This window comes from Perca fluviatilis, chromosome 8 (assembly GCF_010015445.1).
Source record: "Perca fluviatilis chromosome 8, GENO_Pfluv_1.0, whole genome shotgun sequence".
Lineage (NCBI taxonomy): Eukaryota > Metazoa > Chordata > Actinopteri > Perciformes > Percidae > Perca > Perca fluviatilis.
The window spans coordinates 40899500-40919368 of record NC_053119.1 but is presented as its reverse complement, the minus strand read 5'-3'; the positions used below and the strand labels follow the sequence as shown (position 1 = coordinate 40919368).

The following is a 19869-nucleotide window of genomic DNA, read 5'->3' as shown; positions in this document are numbered from 1 at the left end:
TAGACTGATGTTTTAATAATAATAATAATTAACAGTTGATTCTCTTGCTCCTCATATCTCTGCAGGGTAAATCCAGACAGCTAGCTAGACTATCTGTCCAATCTGAGTTTTCTGTTGCACGACTAAAACTACTTTTGAACGTACACATGTTCCACCAAAACAAGTTCCTTCCTCCGCCCAAGACGATTGTGATTGGTTTAAAGAAATGCCAATGAACCAGAGCACATTTTTCTCCCATCCCAGAATGCTGTGTGGACTAGCCACTCCTTTAGCTCACAGCGCTGTGGAGGAAGGTCTGGCAAAGCGAGACTACGTTTCAGTAAATGTTTGATTAATGTTTTGATATTTTACTACAGTCTTATTGGTTCCAATGTGATTTTTCAGTCATTAAAAGTCTTTTCATATAATGTCCATTTTGAGCCGCAAGAGCCTTTAAACTTGAAATTAGTGACTTTTTTACTCTTCGTTTACTTAACAACTGCGGCAAAAGGTACAGGGTCAAGACTCTGTTTCACAGAAATATGCATATGCACTCTCTTCGCCAGATTTATAAAGCCGTGCACACACATGGTTCTGCTCTATAAATCTCAGCTTTTATGAAATTGTGCTCATGTGCATTAACTCAGATGTAGACACAAACCTTAATCATCTGTTTGCATGTCATCTGGCTCTTGATGTCTGGTAGCTCCTAACTATGGCACAGGCACTTTTATGATGAGAGTGTGTTTGAAGTAAACAGAAGAACTGAGTAGTTAGCATCAACATTGATAGCTATAGTTGCTTAACGGATATTTAAAAAAAAAAAGAGTACAGAAAACCAACAGAAAATCCATGAAAGATGATCAGAGTAGCGACCACAATGTTTTGACTGGCAGGTGATGTCTGGGGAAAGTGCAAAAGCAGTAATGAGTGCACACAACACAAATTTGAAAAAGGAAGAATTCTAAAGATCATCACTTTAAAAATGAAGTCTCACTGAGCTTCCTTGTTTGTGTTTGATATGAAAGAACAAACAGTATCTGGTAGCTGTGAAGCGAAACGCAGCGTGAACATCAGGTACATCAAATGAACTGCATCTAATGAGATGCATCCCAGCTGGCGGCCAAGTGAGCCGGAGTGCTGAGTCGTAATAAGCGAGAATGACCAAAGGTTCATGGAGAGGAAGCGAGGGTTCACAAAAAAAGATGCTGCCTTTGGAAGGCTGCCAAGATGTCTAGAGAATGGAGAAGGGACAAGGATTGGAACAGCCGGCACATGAAAGCCTGCAGCTGGCTGTGAGAATTAAGGAAGGGCCAGCAACGGCCAATGCTGAACAATGTTTTATTGATGAGAACAACAACATGTAGTCAGAACCCAATATACAGTAGTGAGATATAAACAGCATTTCTGTAAAACACGTGTCTGACTCATGCCCGCGGACAGAACCTGACCACTTGCAAATTTTGATCAATTTGGGTTCGTAATAAATTTACGAAATGGCAATTACTCGACACTCAAAGCAGAATTGGGCAGATTTGCTGACTTTGAGACTCTGAAAATCTCACACAACTGGTGAGTTTGCATATTTAGGCTGTGAAACAGGTTGTTGTGAGTCGGCTGTGTGGTAGCCTGCTTTTAAAAATGTAATCATTGTTTTGCTTGATTTGCTAAACTCTATGATGGCTAAGGAACTTTTTGCTGATTTTGTTAGGGCTTTACGTCGACCAAAGCTATTGCAAAGACATGCAATAATAAGGTCAAAGATATTTGACTTTTTCGAAATAAAAGCATGTCAATAAACTCGACATGTCTGGTCCGTAATGTGGTTCTCATTTTCCTTTTGTGGCCCTTAGTGAAGTTGAGTTTGACACCCCTGCTCTAAAAGCTCCTTTAATATTGATGGTTGGGAGTGAGCATGGCACAGAGCATGGCTCAAACATCAAGGACAATCACGTTCTGACAGCAGACAGTGGTTACCGTCCCCCTCGCTGTAGGATCATTTAGGTGCTGTAATGACAATTATACACATCAGATCTGACCAGGCAACCTGATTGGTCGACTACACATTTAGGAGATTTATACCGCTTAACTGAACCATCTCTGCAACAATTGACCAATCTTAATCTGCAAATGAATTAATTCTAGCTTTATTAAAGATTATTTTAGTAATCCCTATTCCCAAGGTTGAGAACGAACTTTCACACTCACAATGGGTTGTTTCTAGATGTTTGACAATTACATTTATGGTAATGACAGTCTCAAATGTGTCCATTTTGTGCTATTTTGCTCATGGTACAGGGATAGGATGTGCAGTTTAAAAAAAAGAATTCCAATCAATCCCACCAAAATGCTTTTTTAAAAAAATTTAAAAAAATCAAGAGTGACGGAAAACAATCTACAGTATAAAAGCAAAGGTGTTTTGGGTAAACAACTTTGGGACGCCGATTGTCAGTTGCGGTTCTAGACCATTTCCAATGGAGGGGCCAGGCTGGGGCCACATGCAATTTTAGGGGTACCAAATATATAAGCACAAGGGTTACATACCAAAAATCCTCCATAGGTTCAACACAAGAATACTCATTCAGGGTTTACCTGTTGTAGTTATCACTACGCATTCATTATATCCCCTCTTTGGGGATAAAGGTGTGGTTCAAAATGTATGAAAATATTTGACAAAGTTACAGGGGCCAGAGGGGGGTCTATGCTTAATATTAACGGGGCAATGGCCACTCTTGGCGCCCCCCTATAACCGCCTCTGCAGAGTGTGGCAAATCTTAATCGGTTCTTGACTAGTATGAAGAAGGAAGGGAGGAAGATTTTACAGTAAACATGTCAATCATGCTGGATTGGGAGACATGTGGGTCTAAATGAGCATTTCCTGGAGAATCATTTAGTTTTCACATTGTGTGCATTCCTTCCCTGTCAGTTGTCAGTAGAAGCAGCTTGCATTGAGACATGTACCTTCCAGCTGGCTGACAGCCAGCTTGTCTCGGGGACCTGGAACGACCTCATATACAAGAAGGTGGTGAAACAGGGGGGTGAGGCCAGCTTGTAAACGGCAGAAAGGCAAACAGGGAGACTGTCAGTCAGCATGCAAGCCGTGATCGAGTATGTCTTTATTGGATCTGGTACTGTATATGTAAGGGCATGTATGGACACAAACACATACATACAGGTACCTGTCATCGGCATCAGGTCACATAAAGCCGATCCATCCCAGTGGGAACTGGATCCGATCCAGACTCACATCCCGACAGCCATAGTACGTAGCTGATTAATGAACTCACAGACTGTCAACACTCATTACGGGGCGCACGCGCACATGCAGACACACACACACACACACACACACACACACACAACACACACACACACACACACACACACACACACACAACCACACCTCACTGATTCATTGCACATTATGTTTTCTCTCTAAGGCAGGGGTCTTCAATGGGTTATTAAGCATACTGGTGTATCAAAGTTGTTACAGCAGGAAGAAAATGTTTTGCATTTTGATGCCTTTGCCATACTACAGCACGGAGATCTAATTAACACAGACAGCTGGCAGGTCATTTTGACTCGGACTATCCGTCTCTCTTTCACGCTCTCTTTCACACACACACACACACACACACACACACACACACACACACACACACACACACACACACACACACACACACACACACACACAAATGTATAATAAGTTAATTTAGTATAAATAGACTTAATGGGCAGATTCAATTACCGCCTTGCCAAATTTACAGATAGCGGCGTCAGAGATGACAAGATGAGCTTTCGGCTGAAAAGGCACCAAGCAGCGATCAGAGCTTAGACACTTTTCTGCTGCAGGGAAGGCATTAAACGAGGTCCACAGTGACATTTAGTTCTAATTCAGCTCAGTTTGAAATGAAATGAGATGGGGGAAAAAAAGGATATTTTCCCCTGTTACATCTACAATCTCATTAAAAAGACGTTGAGGAGAGAATGTTAAATTGTCTTAATTCTTTTGAGTCATAATCATTGTTCTGCAGTCTTGTTAAAGCCGACACTAAGTTAATGCTTAATATAGACTCGGATATTAGTCCTGACATTTCTTAAACTGGTCTCTGCACTGACCTTTTAGCGAAAATTATTCTGAAACTACTTTGTGAAACCATGGCAAAATGACAAAAAATGATTGTCCGTCTTAAAGTTGTTGGAGCAGTAATTACATTTTTTCATGTATGTAGAATGTGATTGAAAGTATTACAGTGCTTTAGGGCCCCTGTGTGTACTTGCAGGGAAAACAAAGTACACCTGTTTCTTGGTCATTCTTTAACCCCGGGAAGTCCAAGGGTTATGTCACACATCTTCTTACATTCACATTTTTAAGGTATTTGCATAAAACCAATCCTCATGTGTTTCACATCAAAATGTTCAGAACAAACTCAGCTTTCTGTATAGTGAGATCCACATTCTTTCTAAAGCAACGTGTAAAGAGATAATTTGGCGATAAAACTGAAACGTTTTTGAAATTCCTCTTTTGAAAACAAACCTTAACTTATGATGTGTTGTACGAGTTGTTTCGGTGCTTGAAATGAGTTTACCAAAGTCTTAGGTTCACAAAGTACTGTAATATATGGTTAAAATAGTACAAATTAAATTACATTTTGTAATATTGCTTTTTGGAGTAGGGGTTTTGTCAAACATTGTTTGGACACGTCTTTCATCCTCAGAGGGTTAAAGCAATAGTTTGACATTTTGGGAAATGCACTAATTTGCTTTATTGCCAAGACTTAGATGAGAAGACTGACCATCAAATCTGAGAGGGTTATCAATATTTGAAGGCAACTTTTAGAAAGACATTTTCTAAAATGTCAAAATATTTCTTTAACCCTCCTGTTGTCCTTGGGTCAAATTTGACCCATTTTCAAAGTGTTTTTTATATCAGAAATTTGGTTTTTTTTCAACCAAATTGCCCAGAAGTACATGGATGGTTCAATACAACATTCTTCACATGTACAATTAATGATCAGTTGAATTGTGGGTGTTTTATTCAATTTTATAGCATTGGAGAAAAAATTGAAAAAGTTTCAAAACAGTGACTTCACTTTGACAGTCCATCAACATATGTTCCTCTGATCTTAACTACTCAAAATAATTCATACTTCTTTTTTTTTAATTTTTACTCAAAATGTGGGCATAATATGAGGTTTATTGACCATGAATTCCAAAAATAAGTGTAAAGCTAGTTACAATAAGTTGTTGTTAGTACTAACCCTCTGAGGACAAAAGATGCACTACTCTAAAAGCGATATTACAAACATTTTATTGTAGACATTTATTTACTATTTCTTATTTCAAGCACCAAAACATTTGAGTGAAGGTATGTTTTCATAAGAGACTTAAGAAATATTTCCGCTTAAGGGCCAAATTTTCTCTTTACACATGGCAAACTATTTTGGGCAACACTATACAGAAAGCTGAGTTCATTCTAAACGTTTTGATATGAAACACACAGGGATCAGGTTATATACAAATACCCTTAAAAGGAGAATTCAAAAGAAATCTAAAAATGCCCTCAGAGGGTTAAATATGTCAAAAAAGTGTTGAGGAAAACAAGTTGCAACATGACTGGAATTTGCACTGTACATGAGAACAGCCAAAACAAGAAGAAAAGAAGATAAAAGGAAGTTAAAGTAACATTTCTGACCTTGGCAAACAGCGCCCCCTTGGCTGCCAGTGCGTCCTCCCCCCTCCCGTTGGGGTAGCACTCAAACCGTGCGTCCAGGATCGGGTAGCGGCTGGCCAGCATCAGTCCACTGTTCAGGAACTTGAACCTCGAGCAGCAGCCTTTCCAGCCGTACCGGCCCACATCGCTCAGCACGTAGGGGAAGTAGCGATGCAACTGGCGCCGCAGTCTAGTCGTCGACCCATGGTCAAACACTTCCTGCAGAGCCAGGAAATCCAAGTTGGCGGGGAAAAAGGCAGAGATCTCATGGTCGAATGTCTCGTCTCCGTGGCGGCGTTTTCGCCCGGGGCGCTTGAAGATGGACGTGCGCGGGACGTGAGAGAGAGTGTTGTTGGAGGATATCCCCACGCCAGTGTCGCCGCCATGGTAACGGGCGAGTGACTCCCTGGAGGCGGTCATGCTGCCCGTGTCTCCCCCTGCCTGCTCCCCAGACTGATGGTTCCCTGTTCTGGCCTCCTCTTCCTGTGGGTCTGGCTCCGGGGCGCTGATGCTGATTTGAACCCCTGAGGTGTGCATAGGGCAGTCTGACGATGGTTTTGTCTGCGTCCCGTCCCCATGCATGGGGCAGTCGGGATGGCCCTGGCCACTCTGAGAACCTGTGGAGTGCATGGGGCAGTCGGGACGGCCCTGGCCACTCTGAGCCCCTGTGGAGTGCATGGGGCAGTCTGGAGCCTCCCCTGAGGTGTGAACCGGACAGTCTGAGCTGCTGGTAGTCCCTGCAGGGTGGAGGGGGCAGTCTGCTGCCGTGTCTCCTCCGTCTGGATGCAGAGGGCATTCGGAGGAGCCCTGGTCTCCTGAGGGGGGGTGAACGGGGCAGTCGGTGGCAACTGAGGGGTGAATTGGGCACTCGGTGAGGGGTTCGGCTTCGGGGTCGGCTGGGCCGTTGGTGGTGTGTGTCTGGTCCGGGCGCTGGTCCAGAGAGGAGGTACGGCGGAAACCTGTGGCAAGGCTGCTGAAGGATAACGCACTGATGTCCACAACAGAAGGAAAGAAAGAAAGAAAGAAAGAAAGACAGAAAGAAAGAAAGAAAGAAAGAAAGAAAGAAAGAAAGAAAGACTTTAAATGTTATTTAATGAAACATCTCACTTAAAAAACACCAGTACAAATCAAAAGACAGAAAAAAAGAAAAGAAGGAAAGAAAGATAGAAAGGAAAAAGTTAGATTGGTATTACTGAGCAGAGTGAATGAGCTGCTCACCTGATGGAAGTGTTGGTGGGGGAGTCGATGTAGATTTTAATCTGAGGCCGGCTGGCCCCATTGCGGATCCTCTTCCCCACCTCGTGGGCTCTCCGGTGGGTGTCTGACAGGTTGTTGAACCTGGCCAGGGAGTCAGGCAGCAGGCAGACGTTGGCACTGCAGAAACAGAAGCTCCTGCCCTGCGCCCTCCACTCCCCGATGCCAACACCCCCCGGGCCAGCCTGGCCCTGCTCGGCCTGCGCTTTGTCTGGTCTGCACAAGGTAAGCAACAAAATACTCTTATCAAGTCAGACAGCTATGTTTCCCCCCACTATTTTAATACAACATTATAGCAGCATGGTGGCCCTATAGAGCTCAACACTGACCACCCACTTTTTGAACGGCTCTGGTTCCTGAAGTGTTTTTCCCCATTCAATTGTTTCACAGACCTACCTCCACAGCGCCGCGGAGGAAGGTCTGGCTAGTCCACACAGCATTCCGGGATGGGAGAGAAACGTGCTCTGGTTTATTGGCATTTCTTTAGACCAATCACAATCACCGGAGCCCTGGTGTCTCTTCAAAATACTCTCAGGAAGGAACTTGTTTTGGTGGAACATGTGTACGTTCAGAAGTAGTTTTAGTGGTGCAACAGAAAACTCTGATTGGACAGATAGTCTAGCTAGCTGTCTGGATTTACCCTGCAGAGATCTGAGGAGCAGTTAACCATAGTCCTCACAGCTGCTTCCTGCTTCTTACAGTGCAGACGCTCTACTGCTTGCTCCTGCTTCTGCTTGCATATTTCTGCTGATAATCTTGCTTTTCCTCTGAGAGAAACTATGAGCAGCGGCTCTTGGATACTTATAAATCACTGGACTATACATTTTTTGTAGACATAGTAGGCTATTGTCATATTTGAAAATTTTTCTGCGTGACCGAGGCCTACCAATAGCTCAAGCCTGTCCTAAAGTGACTGTAGCTAAAGCTAATTAGCAGCAAGATGCCACCCTTCTCCATAGAGGACTACTACAAGCTCCTGCAGAAGATTGCAGTTCTGGAAACCAAAATTTACCGGTTAGAAGTAAACCTGGAAGTGAACGGATCATGTGGAAATGACACCACTTTACCAGTGACCCAAAACAATGGACAAAAGCATGCTAACACACGGCTAACTAGCACCAGCAAGACCACAAAGAAACAAGAGGGCTGTGGAACGGATAATAAATCAACAAGTGGCAGTCCTCCCTGGAACTCTTTTGGTGCAAAACCTAAGAGTAAATCATTTTCCTGGGAAAAGGGAGGACGACTAACGGGCAGAGCACAGCGCCCTGAGATTTGTGATATGACCGGCTGGCCTGCATTACCACCCAGGCAGAGTGCCTCTTCAACCCCTATACTTAGTAGGACACAGCCGTGGACAACTGCAAAAGGGAAAATCAGCAACAAAATGCCTCCCCAACAACTGAGTGTGCAGGTGAAGAACAGATTTGCTCCTCTGCTGCAGGACACTGGACATAACCTGGATTACGTCTCATCGTCACACAGCAGGGTAAGGACTGAGAGCAATTCTAAAAGTAAAAAGCTACAGGGAAAGCTAACGACTGGGCCCCAAACTCTGATTGTGGGTGACTCTGCTGTGATAGATATAAAAAGCAGTAAAAACACCAAAATACTCTGTTTTCCCAAAGACATGGTGTCTGATTTGGCCCAAAGAATCCAGGATATCATAGCAGCACACCCAACTGTGAAGAACATTATACTGCATATAGGGTCAAATGATGTTGTAAAGCAAGAGTCTGAAGTGCTGAATCGTGACTTTATGAATCTGCTGAACGCAGTCAACTCCCTAAACGCAAAGGTGTTTATCAGTGGCCCTATACCGCCAGTCAGAGGAGGAGCTGAGAGATTCGGCAGACTGTTGGCACTGAACAGATGGCTTTCAAATGCATGTACCAACCATTCTCTGCAGTTCATTGACAATTTTAACATTTTCTGGGGCTGCAGACATCTTTTTAAAGCAGATGGACTATTCCTTAACAAGCCAGGAGTAAAGCTGTTCACCTCTAGCCTACTTTACTTTCTGCGCCACACATCTGCTCCCTTGGCCAAAGGGCGCGAGAACAAGATGAACCAAAACAAGAGGAAGACACAACAACAAAGTGCGGCAGTGAGCCACCACAGCCCCCACCTGAGCAAAGATTTGACCATGGGAAGCCCAAAGACCGGAGATAGAAATCGCCACACCCTTCTCACCCGTGCAACACTCCTCAAGCCCCTGTGACAACCACGACAGCTATAAGGACCTCTTTAAGGATATGTCACTCTCCCTCTTTCCCCATCCCCATGTTGAAGTTCACTGACCAGATGAAGCAGCTGGTAAATGCTGGAACCAAGTATGCCCCCTTCCTTCTCCCATCGTAAAAACGGCCAGGCACCTCTGCCCCCTCAGGAGGGCCGCAGCTAACTCCTTCTCCCCAGACTGATAAGGATACTTGTGTGCAAAATGCAGCAAGCGTTAACTGATATGGGCGGGTCCAGGCTGCATGCATAGTAGCACTCATGACTCTTTCCAAGACAAGCCTGGGCCCTGCGTATTAGGTTCTTCCACAATTTATGTTGTGATAGGTAATAGAAAAAAATATGGCGAATAACGCACGTAACTGCAAACGTTGCAAATTTAGCATCCATTCCTCGTCAGCCACAGTCTGTCCCAAAAAAGAAAACGCACTAACACTAGCCCTACTAAACGTTAGATCTTTGGCAGGAAAATCATTTTTAATAAATGATTTTATTATCAAGAACAATCTTGATTTTATGTTTTTAACTGAAACCTGGTTGGACCATAATAACAGTGCTGCTGTTCTCATTGAGTCAGCCCCCTAACTTTAGTTTTATGAGTGAGAATAGAGTGAATAAGAAAGGAGGTGGAGTCGCCATTTTGTTTAATGACTCATTCCAATAATACGCAAATATCTTCCGGAAATTTTGCTTCTTTTGAATATGTGGCTCTTCAGCTAAGATCCTCCCCCTCAAGCTCTACTTCTAAATATCTACAGGCCACCTAAATACTGTGCATCCTTCTTTGACGATTTTAATGAACTGCTGTCTATAATCTGTATTAACTTTGACCGTGTAATTATTGCTGGTGATTTTAACATTCATGTTGACAACCCCCAGGACCGAGGGACCAAAGAACTGTGTTGTGTTTTGAGAGCTATGGACTGACTCAGCATGTGACACAGCCCACGCACAATAAGGGGCACACTCTGGACTTGATTATCTCCAAGGGTCTGAACATTCCCAAGGTTGTGGTGACTGATGTTGCTCTCTCTGATCATTCCTGTGTTTTCTTTAACGGCACTATCTCTGTGCCCAAAAGTGTTCAAACAAAGTTAATCAGAAACGGTATATCACTGAAAACACCAGTGAATCATTCATTCAGCTTTTCTCCTCTACACCCCGCCCTCACTGGGGCCTCAGTCACTGAGCTGGTAGATAATTTCAACTGTAAAATTACGAATGTTATTGATGCTATTGCTCCCACTAAGGTCAAAGCTGTCTCTGGTAAGAAAAGATCTCCATGGAGAAATTTTATAGGTGTGAGAACAGAAAAAGAGAGTGTCGAAAAGCTGAACGCAGTTGGCGAAAATCTAATCTCCAGGTCCATTATAACACTTATAAAGAGAGACTTCGCATTTATAATCTGGAACTAAGAAATGCAAGACGGTCCTTTTCTCTGACATTATCGCCAGAAACAATAATAATTCCGTGCTTTGTTTGCTACTGTTGATAGATTAACAAACCCTCCAGTACCGGTAGCATCTGAACTGTTATCTACCAAGGCTTGCAACGACTTTGCCTCCTTCTTCACAGCCAAAATTCAGAAAATTAGACAAACAGTCAGTGCCTCCATATCAAGTACAGGATATGTGTTGTCACAGTATGCACGCAAAACAAATTCCAACATGACACAATTTCATACGATCAACCTTAAAACCTGGAGGACATTATACAACATCGGAAAACCTCCTCCTGTTGCCTTGATATTCTACCAACGGGTTGTTTTCAAAAATGTTTCGAAGTGTTTGGCTTCTGATCTTCTACAGATTGTAAACACATCTCTGCTCTCAGGTATCTTTCCACAGGCCCTGAAAACTGCAGTCATCAAGCCACTCCTAAAAAAGAACAATCTAGACACGACACTAATGAGCAACTATAGGCCAATATCAAACCTTCTTTTAAGTAAAATCATAGAAAAAGTGGTTTTTCAACAACTCAACCTCTTTCTTATTGCTAAACAACAGTTTTGATGCCTTCCAGTCAGGTTTTTCGACCACACCACAGCACTGAGACGGCTCTTGTTAAAGTCTTTAATGACATCCATTTAAACACAGATAGTGGCAAAATTTCAGTCTTAGTATTACTTGATCTTAGTGCTGCATTTGATACAGTAGACCATGACATATTGCTTTACCGATTGGAAAACTGGGTTGGTCTTTCTGGCTCAGTACTAAAGTGGTTTGAATCCTATTTAAAGAATAGGGACTACTTTGTGTCTATAGGTAATTATACATCTGAGCATACAAACATGACGTGCGGAGTTCCCCAAGGCTCAGTTCTGGGGCCTCTTCTGTTCAACATCTACATGCTTCCACTGGCTCAGATTATGGAAAACAACAAAATAACTTACCATAGTTATGCAGATGACACACAAATTTACATAACCTTATCGCCAGGCAACTATAGCCCAATACAACAATTAAATATGTGCATTGAACAAATTAATGATTGGATGTGCCAGAACTTTCTTAAATTAAATGAAGAAAAAACGGAGGTGGTTGTTTTTGGAGCAAAAGAGGAACGATTGAAAGTCAGCGCTCAGCTTCAAACGACAATGTTAAAAACAACAGACAAAGCCAGAAATCTTGGTGTAGTCATGGACTCAGACCTAAATTTTAACAGCCACATTAACATAATTAAAAAATCAGCATATTATCACCTTAAAAATGTATCAAGGGTTAGAGGACTTATGTCTCAGCAAGATCTGGAAAAACTTGTCCATGCTTTTATCTTCAGTAGACTTGACTACTGTAACGGTGTCTTTACAGGTCTCCCTAAAAAATCAATCAGACAGCTGCAGCTGATTCAGAACGCTGCTGCCCGAGTCCTCACTAAAACCAGGAAAGTGGATCACATCACTCCAGTACTGAAGTCTTTACACTGGCTTCCAGTGCCTCAAAGAATTGATTTCAAAATACTTTTACTGGTTTATAAATCACTAAACGGTTTAGGGCCAAAATACATTTCTGATCTGCTACTACACTATGACCCACCCAGACCTCTCAGGTCGTCTGGGACAGGTCTACTTGTTGTCCCCAGAGTCAGAACTAAACAGGGGGAAGCAGCGTTCAGTTTTTATGCTCCACATATCTGGAACAAACTCCCAGAAACCTGCAGGTCCGCTGCAACTCTCAGTTCTTTTAAATCTAAGCTAAAGACCTATCTTTTTGATGTTGCTTTTCCTTAAATAATCTATTTTATTAACTTTAATTTCTTATACTGCACTGTAACTTTTATTCTTATACTGCACTATCAATTTTATTCTTGTTTTAATTTGTTTATTAATGTTTTAAAATTGTTTAAAATTGTTTTCTAACTGCTCTTTAATGTTTTATGTAAAGCACTTTGAATTGCCCTGTTGCTGAAATGTGCTATACAAATAAAGCTGCCTTGCCTTGCCTTGCCTTGCCTTGCCTTGCCTTGCCTTGCCTTGCCTTGCCTCACAAATCCACCGGAGGTTAGAAAGGGGGACGGACATCTGGCTGAAAAAAGGCTTTGGATTTGCCTCAAGTTTACAAGGAGGAGCCCCCACACACTGTATCGGTATATTCTGGTTATGTTGTAGGGAATAACTTTCCCGTTTAAAACAAAAAAATATGGCATTATTTTGAGAAGCTTTATGCATTGCCTATGTAGATAGCAAGGTGGGATATTGTCTGCACTAACTTACAATAATGGTGACAGATGGCGTTACCTTTCCAACTGGTTTCTTTCTTATCTTCATATCCTTTTCTGTTGTCCATATAACCAAAATGTTACTTTCATTTAATTGTTTTTCTACTAAAATCTGACTCTTATCCTCTCTACTGACTTGCTCCATCAGGATCACTGACTTGTGATCTTAAATTATGGATGTGTCATTTGTGGAAAATGTAGGCTATTTGGGTTGGGCATTGTGTCATTTGTGCAATACGTAGGCTATTGGGGTTGGGCAATATGTTAGTTGTGCAAGGGCTGTGCTACACTTATTGCGGAGAATGCAGCCGACAGGGTTGTTCAATTACAAACTGCCACTGAAAGGAGGAGTTAATGTGCTTACTATATAGGCACCTGTCTAATGTATATGAGAGCATGTTTTGTGTTGCATGAGAGGATGTGTTGAGAGATGCTAATTTTCTGTATGTTGTCTTTGTAAAGCTGTGGAACAGACAGAGTCCAAAACAAATTTCCCTTCAGGGACAATGAAGTATATCTTATCTTATAAAAATGTGGTACTGAACTACTACAACTACTATTTCTAGTCACTGATCCATTATCTTTATTTTGACTATTATCGCCACTGTTCATCACACCCCCAACCGGCACCGTCAGACACCGTCTACCAAGAGCCTGGCTCTGTCTCAGGTTTCTTCCTGAGAGGGAGTTTTTCCTCGCCACTGTCGCACTGAATGCTTGCTCTTGGGGGAATTACTGGAATTGTTGGGGCTTTGTAAATTATAGTGTGGTCTAGACCTACTCTATCTGTAAAGTGTCTTGAGATAACTCTTGTAATGAATTGATTCTATAAATAAAATTGAATTGAATTGAATCGGTACCCATAACATTCAATAAACCATTAGCACATTAATGTTGGTCTAGTCTAGTTACTGGAAACAAACGCAGATAACATAGGAGAACGTCTGTCACATTTATGCATGCCACGAGGAAGTTCCAGGGAGAGAGGGCTGCTCTTTCACCGCAAACAGAGCTAAATACAGTACTTCAAAGTTGTGGTTATGGTGGGTAGCCACTTGGGTGTGTGTTAGGATAACCAGACGCCCGCTGGGATCTAATTGAGCCTTTCAGCAGCTGGAGGCACGACCAATGAACAAACTATTTACAGTAGATAATGACTCCATTTTCTGCCTCTTGAAATCTCCAAACCTTGGGAACAACTGGCGCTGTAGATATAAAATGAAGCATGACTCTGCAACTGAATGGTCTATTTCATAGCTCAGATAGATTCAGAAACCCATTTTGATGCATAGTTTAGGAGAAAATCGACAATGAAACGGGGCTGTTTCCAGAACAGCCAGTATGAAAATCAGATGCAAAAACAAATGATGGCTAAGTAAATGGTGTGTTTATCCCAAAGCATTCTCACGAAGGGTTAGGCACACTAAAACGTATGATATCATACAAAAACTAGGACTGTTTTACAGAGCGGCAGTTGCTAGCTGTTTAAGCTGCTACAGAGCTTTGTGATGTCGGCTACAGACCTCCGTCACAGCTCGTCGTATCAGGGGCAGTTAGTAGACGTGTTTAGCCGCTACAGAGCTCTGCGACACCAGCTACGGTGCTCCGAATGGTGCCCCGCATGGTGCCCACATGGTGCTCCATTGTATCAGCGGTAGTTGGTGGTTTAGCTGCCAGAGAATAGGTAACTGTGAGCCGGGTACAGAGCACCGTGAGCTGCTGGTCATTTCGGCGGAGGTTACGGTTAAGTTTAGGCAAGAAAAATGAGGGTTATGCGGCGACGAAAGTTAAGTTCCGGCACCGAAACCACTAGTTAAGTTTAGGAAAAAGATTGAGGTTTGTATTAAACCACTCCCAAAGAACACACATTTCCTGGGTTAAAGTCTTTTGTTTTCACATTACACATCACACAAAGTGTTTTACTGTGCATGCAGTAGAAAAGCAAAATGCACAACGGGTTGGAAGAGAGACTGTATAATGTTTATAATTCATCAGCCATACCTATGGGAGAGATTAAAACATGGGCACACAGTGATAGTTAAAGCGCTGAATAACACAGATATGTAACACACGTGTGTGTGCAGATACTCGATAGTATGTATAGAAACACTTCCACTAAACTTCCGCTAAATGTCTTATTTGTTACATGACTTGAAAACTAGAGCTGCACAGATTAATCGATTCACCGATTAGTTGTCAACTATTAAATTGATCGGCAACTATTTTAATAATCCATGAATCGGGGACAGTCATTTATGAAAGACAAATATAAATTCTTTGATTCCAGCTTCTTGAATGTGAATATTTTCTAGTTTCTTCAGTCCTCTTTGACAGTAAACTGAATATCTTTGACAGGGGCGTAGCACAACATTCTGGGCCCTGTAAAAAGAGTAATTCTTTATGGGCCCCTCCCGGTATCCACAACTATTCATTCTAGCATCTTTTGGGTACTCAGTCGGCTTCCACCTTCAAAAAACACAACAGTTTTCATCTCTGATTTATTGTTAAGCAGAGATGGAGCCATTACCATGCGAGACTAGTTGCAGCCCTATATTTAAAACTAGAAGTAGAAAAAAATAAATAAAAGTGGCACTTCGCCAAGGTCCAGACTAACCTGCGGTAGGTGAACAGGTATGGCTGGCGGACAGCCTGCAGGGGAGCCCAGATGACGAAGCCCAGCAGGGCGAAGGGCAGCGAGGCGAGGAGAAGGAGCAGGTAAAGGGGCGCTGAGATCACGACACACAGGGTGAGGAAGGAGCAGGGGTCCTGGGAGCGTTGGCGCTTCTCCAGCGAGGTGGCCACGCAGGAGCCCAGGAGCCGGTCCAGGAGCCAGTAGCAGGGGAACACCAGGCTCCATGACAAGCCGTCCAGGAAGTGCAGGCAGGCACTGGAGTAAGGGGCGGTGTGGAGGACCATCTCTATCCTTTTCTCTCTTTCTTGTCTTCCTCTCTGTCACGCTTGCCTCGCCTTGCAAGCTAGCCTACTCTTTTAGAAAAGTCCGTAGAAATATGGGCTAATGTAGCGTGTTAATATGAAGGAATTTTCTGTAATGATTTTTCACAGGTGTTTTTCTGTATTTAGATTAACAGAAATGTCTGTTAAAAGGTACAGAGGATATACTGTAAATCTATATACTGTATATACTGTAAATCGACAGATTTGTCCGGTTTTGGATTCACAGAAATGTTTGTAAAGTTAACGGAAAAGTTACTGCTAATTTTCTGCCAGGACATTATCCGTCTGGTGCTTTTACAGTGTATGTACACAACCACATATGCCACACAGATCTGTTCCAGAGATTACGTCAACAGAAATAAGTACAAAATATAAATCAGACTCAACTAAGACCCTCCCCCCTCCTTTGGAGAGAGGTACACTACATGGTTTGTGTGTGTTTTTTGTGTGTTTTTTTTTATCTTCACAGACAAGCTTGTCTCAGTATCGCTACCCCTCCTTCAGCAATTGGACCCTCTACAGGGGGGGTCAAGGAGCGCAGTCTGGAGGTAGGGGGTTTCCATGGTGAGAGCTTTTCCGTTGATGATGGATCTACGATTGCTAGGACTCCAACGATCTCGAGAGGGGGCGGCCATCAAACGTCACCGTTTCCTCGGGACCTGGAGAAAGTGAGCTAATCGAAAGAACAGAGGAAGGAAAATGGGGAAGGGGGGGGGACAAGAGGCAGGAGATCAGTGATTGATTCGCTCTGATGTAAGCACGCTGCGAGCAAAACAAACCTTGTAAATTTCCCTAATGTTTGTGAATGCATACTGAACATACAGCCCCAGTGGTTCTTGTATGTCCACAGCCATGTGTTTTGTCTTTAGATAGGGCATCTGGGTTTTTAACACAGCTACTGCCCAGTCAACCTTTAGTGTACTGAATACAATCTTATCCAAATGAAGAAAAAATAAAGTACATTACACTGGATCTATCAAAGTAAAACAAGCATTAATATTCAACAGCATGTGGTTCACTGAGGCTACATCCGCACTACTACATTCTCATTTTAAAACATTTTAAAACCACCTCCATCCGCACACGCTCTGTAGCAAAACTAATCTCCGTTCATATTAATACGTCTGACACTCTAGCTGTGTTGGAAACCGTTCCCTATCATGGAATAGTTCCCTGTGTTTGCCATTTTGAAGTGGCGTTAGAATTCTCCCCGGTTAATTTCATTCACTATATAGTCCACTGCATTTAACCTGATCCCCATGTGTTTCATATCAAAATGTTCAGAATAAACTCAGCTTTCTGTGCAGTGTTGCCCCAAATTGTTCCAGAACAATGTGTAAAGAGATCATTTGGTCCAAAGGCAGAAATATTTCTCAAATCTCTTATGAAAATAAACCTTCACGCCCTTATTTTGGTGTTTGAAATGAGTTTACAAAAGTCTAAGGTTCAAAAAAGCAGCGTAATATATGAATAAAATAGTAAATAAAATAGTAAATAAATCTCTAAAATGAAATTTGTAATATTGCTTCTTGCATAGGAGTGTTGTCAAACATCACTTGGACTCGCCGGTGCGTCTTTTGTCCTCAGAGGGTTAATAAACACTATAAAGGGAATAGTGAGTGAGTGAATGAAGGAACGGTTTTGAACACAGTTACAGACTGTGTCCACGTCTCCACTTCCTCCCACTGTACAAAAGTGAAGCCAAAAAATCCAGTATGAAATCCTATCTGCCACAGAGTTTCTCTTCAGGCTGATGTCGGGGCATTAGTACTTTTAGTTATTTAAAGGATCTGAATACTTCTTCCACCACTGACGACAGCCAATATAATACTAACCTGCTGTTTAAACAATCTTATTTTCTTCCTGCCCACAGATGACTTCCCCAGAAATTACAGTCCATGATTGTTTTTTAAACCGATTATAACACCAACACAAGCCACAGTGGGGGGCATTAGCTCCATCAGCATGAATAAATAATGAATCGATTCATTCATTCATGACAACAGCCAGGGGTTTAGGAAGACACAAAGAGAGTGTTGACCTCAGTGTAACCTCAAATACCCCACAGGGACCAGCAGAGCAACAGCACAACACCCTCAACACAGTGCCACATCTACAGCAAGACACAATGACTCCATGATCCATCAAACCATCCAGCTGAAACTCACCATATGTTGTAAACACATGTGTTAAAGGGTAATTTCGGGTTCTTTCCTATGGTTTTGTGTGTAAGTGACTGATCGGAACAACAATCTTCGAAATTAGTTCAATTTTAAGCGTGAACGCTGTAACTTGAAGCCACAGACCGGGCTGCAATGGGGCAAATGTTCATCATCAATTTGGTCCACTAAAAGTTTTTGCCACTGAAAGGCTCAGATTATTATTCTAAGTGTCTGACAACATTATGGAAAGGATCCCTACAGAGATAGACCTTTATAAAACCTCTTTAAGACCTTTCTGTTCAACAGCGCTGAACCCACCAACATATATTCTCACATGTAAATTGGTAAACTATGTGTTTATTTCAACCAAAACTAGAGTTGTGATGATTGGAGAAGTGGAAAGACGATCCAAAACGGATTTTTTATAGTTTTATTTTGCTTCTGTGGACTTTGAATGAAGTGTATTTCATGATGCAAAAATTACTGTTTATTTACATGGCGTCTGGTGGCTTTAGCGAACACAATTTCACAGATGTTTTTATGATTAAAAAAAGGATCTTACTCTTTAACAGAAAGGTCGACCTCCTTAGAAATCCTTTCCATAATGTAGTCAGACACTTAGAATATTAATCTGAGCCTGTCAGCGGCAAAACGATCACTTAAGTACAAGCTGCAGAATTGCCCTATTAACTTACATTGTGGCTTGTTTCGTAGTTACCCTTTAACACAAATGAAGATTAGTATTCATCTAAATGACAAAAAAAACGAACAACGTTGTTAAGCCTCTAAAGTTAAAAGAGCAAGATAATGCTGCTATACTTAATTAGCTTATTTTGTCCCAATTAAACAAATGGATGTAATTTGTCCATTTTGCATCCAGGGTCTGTTTTTTTATCTTTTCAAGAAAAAAAACACCACTATGTGAGATATTTGTAACAGCAGTCTATTTTCTCCCAAAATGAGACTCTTTTGTTTGACAGGCTGATGCTCTGAATAGCACATCTATATCAAAATAACAATAATCAACGTCGCCTCCACCCTAGTAATCTTCTTCTGTACAGTCAAAACCTTTGTGTACAGTAATGATTCATGTTATGACAGAAGAGTTGCCTTTTAGTGAGATGACTGACTTTCCGCCTGCTACTGATCGACTCCTTCTTGTGTGGGTTGACTGGTTATCTGAGTGAGAGATGAAGAAATGACCTCTAGCTGCACAATATAGTTTTTGTTTTTGTTTTACTTCACTGCAATATTAACTGGGGCGATAAACATATTGTGAAAGGCTGCAACATAACATGAAAGGCTGCGACTTATCGCAAAACTCAGCTAATATCGCGAAAGACAGTCAGAGATTTTTTATCAGCTGAAAACTGCACTTTAAAATGTAACTGTCATTCTTTTCTTAGTTGTGTCTTTAATGTGCAATTCAATGTTCATATTTGCTCAATAAAATGTTTGTTTTAAATTCAACAAGCAGTTTGTTGTATGTTAGCAGAATACTGAAAGCAGCAGAAATGCAGAGCTGAGTACAATTTAATATACAGTATATTTATTTATCGCAAGTAATATCGTTATCCCGATATTCAACAACGTTATCGCATATTTTCCTCATATCGTTCAGCCCTACTGCTGACTCACATAGGCCTAAAGGTGTAGACACATTTAGCCGACGGCCGACCGTCGACAGAAAACCCCGTCGATATGATCAGTCGCGTCCCCGAGGTCCAAAAAACTGCCACAGAACAGACCAGAAAGACGAGAGGAGACGAGACGTAATACATCTCTATAACAGCAGGCGGCGCTAATCTGTAATGTTGCCCAAGAAATGAAAACTGGCAGCTGATTGGA

General features: G+C 42.0%; 1 protein-coding gene across 2 annotated transcripts in view; it reads right to left on the bottom strand.

Moving 5' to 3' along the window:
• smpd3 (sphingomyelin phosphodiesterase 3) overlaps positions 1 to 19869 on the bottom strand; it is an 82445-nt gene that overhangs the window by 30797 nt on the left and 31779 nt on the right. Inside the window, exons 2-5 of one of the 2 annotated variants that reach the window (XM_039809354.1) lie at positions 15519 to 16532; positions 6914 to 7165; positions 5678 to 6683; positions 2941 to 2976 (exon numbers count right to left, since the gene is read on the bottom strand). In XM_039809354.1, coding sequence (XP_039665288.1) covers positions 2941 to 2976; positions 5678 to 6683; positions 6914 to 7165; positions 15519 to 15820 — 1596 coding nt within the window. In that variant the 5' untranslated portion in view covers positions 15821 to 16532. The remainder of the gene's footprint in view (positions 1 to 2940; positions 2977 to 5677; positions 6684 to 6913; positions 7166 to 15518; positions 16533 to 19869) is intronic. The other variant, XM_039809355.1, reaches the window with a different exon arrangement.